This window comes from Lupinus angustifolius, unplaced genomic scaffold (genome assembly GCF_001865875.1).
Source record: "Lupinus angustifolius cultivar Tanjil unplaced genomic scaffold, LupAngTanjil_v1.0 Scaffold_22_88, whole genome shotgun sequence".
NCBI classification, from domain to species: domain Eukaryota; kingdom Viridiplantae; phylum Streptophyta; class Magnoliopsida; order Fabales; family Fabaceae; genus Lupinus; species Lupinus angustifolius.
The window spans coordinates 8484-11716 of record NW_017719844.1 but is presented as its reverse complement, the minus strand read 5'-3'; the positions used below and the strand labels follow the sequence as shown (position 1 = coordinate 11716).

The 3233-nt window shown below is 32.4% G+C and overlaps 1 protein-coding gene across 2 annotated transcripts; it reads right to left on the bottom strand.

The window, feature by feature from the left end:
• Positions 1–613: 613 nt before the first annotated feature.
• On the bottom strand, positions 614–2384 carry LOC109338360. 2 transcript variants are annotated; one of them, XM_019575570.1, is made up of 2 exons: positions 1542–2384; positions 614–1069 (listed from the first exon to the last, which is right to left on the bottom strand). In XM_019575570.1, the coding sequence occupies exon 1, from the start codon at positions 2269–2271 to the stop codon at positions 1588–1590; it is 684 nt and encodes a 227-aa protein (XP_019431115.1). In that variant the 5' UTR covers positions 2272–2384; the 3' UTR covers positions 614–1069; positions 1542–1587. The 2 variants fall into 2 exon arrangements, with proteins under 2 accessions (XP_019431115.1, XP_019431116.1); XM_019575571.1 differs by having other exon boundaries at positions 614–1059.
• Positions 2385–3233: the final 849 nt, after the last annotated feature.

Genomic DNA, 3233 nt, shown 5'->3' with positions numbered 1-3233 from the left:
CCTTTCTCTGAATATAAAAGGAGTTTTTGTGTACCAATATCTCCATCAGGAGTTCCCGCCACTTAGTAAAGTTTTTGTATACAATTTTACTCTTGTAAGCATAGTTGTTACCAATATTTGCCTTAAGAGGTCCAGCCATGAGCCTAGTACACGAGGCTTCAGTAAGGTTCGAGGAGAGTAGATATCTACAGTTTTATTCTTACAAGTATAGTTGTTTCCACTATTTTGAATTCAACTTCCACCCAAAAGCACCTGACCTTTGACAGATGCTCACCCTCTAGTAGACTCTTGGGTACTTGAATATTTTCCAACTGTTTTGGCTAGTTTCTGATTATTGCTTCTATGAATATACATAGTCGCTAAATGATCCAAATGTGTGTTAGGTGCAATTCATAGTCACTAAATAATCCAAACTTGTTATAGCTTCAATTTTTCCATCCCTCTGTGTAAACAATCCAATATTGGTTCACAATGAATCATCCTCACAATCAGTAAGAAAGGCAAAACAACAAACAAATGAGAATTATTCAACAGTTCTGCTTTTTGCTTGTTGGGGTAGGGAAAAAATGAGAAGAATTCTATAAATTTGCTTGGCCTCAATAAAACAACACCGTAAGAAAAATGAATTATGGCATTTCATGTCATTAGATATTCCAAAAAATAGTACAAAATTGAGTAAAACTTGGAGCAACTTGCAGCTGAACTGCAATTTGTAGATATCAACTATCAAGGACTCAGAAGAGGTGTTGCTTCCTTCATAATGGAATCACACAAGAGGTGTTGCTTCCTTCAAAAGTCACACTTCTGCATCACAATAATCTAGGGAAAAATCTTTCTGAGATGGGAATTCTCCAATTCAAGTATCAAAAACCAAGATCATGTGTTTGTGACCCATCAAGTGCTCAGCAACTTAGGGAAGACATTCTAAGTTGCTCCATTCCAATCCATACAAAATTGGAACTTTCTATTGAAATCTGAAGCCTTATTTTTGTAGCACCTTCTCTTGTTAACATGGTATTAAAAGGGTTGCCTCTTATCGGACCAATAATGCTTCATTCCCTGGCAGAGGCTAAAGAAATAAAGTTCAAGATACACAAACCATAAAAATGAGTAAATAATCAGACTAGTCATTAAGAAAAAAAATGCCCCCAATTTGTTTTTTATTAGAAATGAAAAATCTTAATTTGGTGAATGTCACACATCTGTCAAAATAATCATTTCCAAGAAATTTTTAGAAACATATATCATTTCTTGACACAGATACTTAACTAGCATTTGAGATTGTGAGGAACCAGATTGAGAATTTTTATCCCTAAGAATCTAAACTGAGATACACATTTTATATAGGAAAATAATATATTATCCTACAAATTTTTCTAACCATAAGAAAATGATATAGATAACGATATTTTATTTATTAATGATTGGTTTAAAATTGATGACATTTTCTTATAGGTAGGAATTTATAGAAGAATTAAGCAAGAGAATAATATCATTACTCTTTCATCTAAGCTGAGAAACAAATATAGCAGAAATGAAACCTTAGCAACACCAATTCCATGCTCCTGAAAGCCAATCCAAATCAAATCACAAGCCACAGAGAATAAGCTTGGAAGCAGGAAAGGCTAAACCTGTAAAGCAAAAAAGACAAATAGTGAGCAAATTATTAGAACACCAAGTGATTGGTTTCCACTTGATCTCAACACTAGAACTCTTGATCCCTTTCTTCTTCCCACACAGAGGCTCTTTAGACAAATCAAAGCTAGCACCTTTCATTCTCAATTCCTGTATACACCTCCCAACTGTTCTACTATCACTCTTCTCCCTCTGCAACTGGGCCCACACCTTCCAATACCTCACCAACTTCACCTGTGCTAGAACCACAAACACAAGTGAAGTGCATAGTGACACCATTGATGGCACCCACCATTTCTTACAAACACTTTTGTTGTGGGAATTTGCATTGGCCCATGAATTGAAAAGGAGGGTTATGAAGAAGCCATGGAAGATGAAGAAGAAAGAGCATAGTTGGAAAAGTTCTGATTTTATTGAGTATAATCTTGTTTCTTTTTTTGCTATGTGTTGAGCAAAGAGTTTCTCTTCTCTTTGCCATAGCTTTAGGAGGAGAAGGTGGCCAGGGCTTTCTGATATCTCGGTTAAAGGGTGGTCTTCAATGGCTTCAAACATTGAAGTAGAAGAACATAAGTGATGTTGATGATGCTCTTGATCTACAGGGATTTCTACAATGTGGGTGTTGTTTATTTCAGCCATTGATGTTTGTTGTTGCAACAAAAAATAAATAAATAATAATAAACTTTGATATTCAAAAAATGGAAGAATTTAACAGAGAAGAATGTTAAGGAGCAAAGAAAAATGATGATTGTGAAGTTGATGTTGTAGAGAAAAATGAGAGAGAAACATTTGTATAGGAGTTTCCTAACGGTTCAATGCTCCAAGCTCTAACGGTAACATTTGTTTTTGTTTTTTTGTTGTTTACTTGTAAAACCCCAACGGTAACATTTTTTTAGGGCTCATCTCAACAATCATTTTTTATATAACCAATCACCTATAGATAACGTATAGAAATCACATATTATAAATAGTGACTTTATTTATTTATTTTATGTGTAAATATGTAATTAATCTGGGGTAGAGAATAGAACATTGTTGAAGACATATAATCCCTATTCATAAATAATATCATATAAATAAAAAAATTAATTCTTTTTTTGCTTTATTGAGATTCTAATAATATCTTACATAGCTAGATTAATGTTTTGATAATCATATGAACAACAATAGTATAAGAGTTTCCTAAAAGCATCTTATTTAAAACCCAAAAAATACTAAGAACAACTCTCAATAAAACTTTTTTTGAAAACTAGCAAGTTACCTGTGCATTTGCACGGGACATAATTTTTTAACACATAATTAAAAAAACACATATTACACATGTATTTATATGAAATAGATTGATTTTGAGGCATGTTCAAAACAACATAATCATCAATTTATTAAAGATATATATTTGTTACATTGTGTAATAGCTTGATCAAATGAAATGGAATATATAGATATCATCTACAAAAGTATATTTGTTATTTCAATACAGTGTAAGGGTCAAATTGGCTTTGATGCATGTTCAACACACTTACATATTAATTGTAGTTCATAAGACAAATATATAATATTCATAGTGTAAAACATTTGATTATATAACCAACTAATCATTA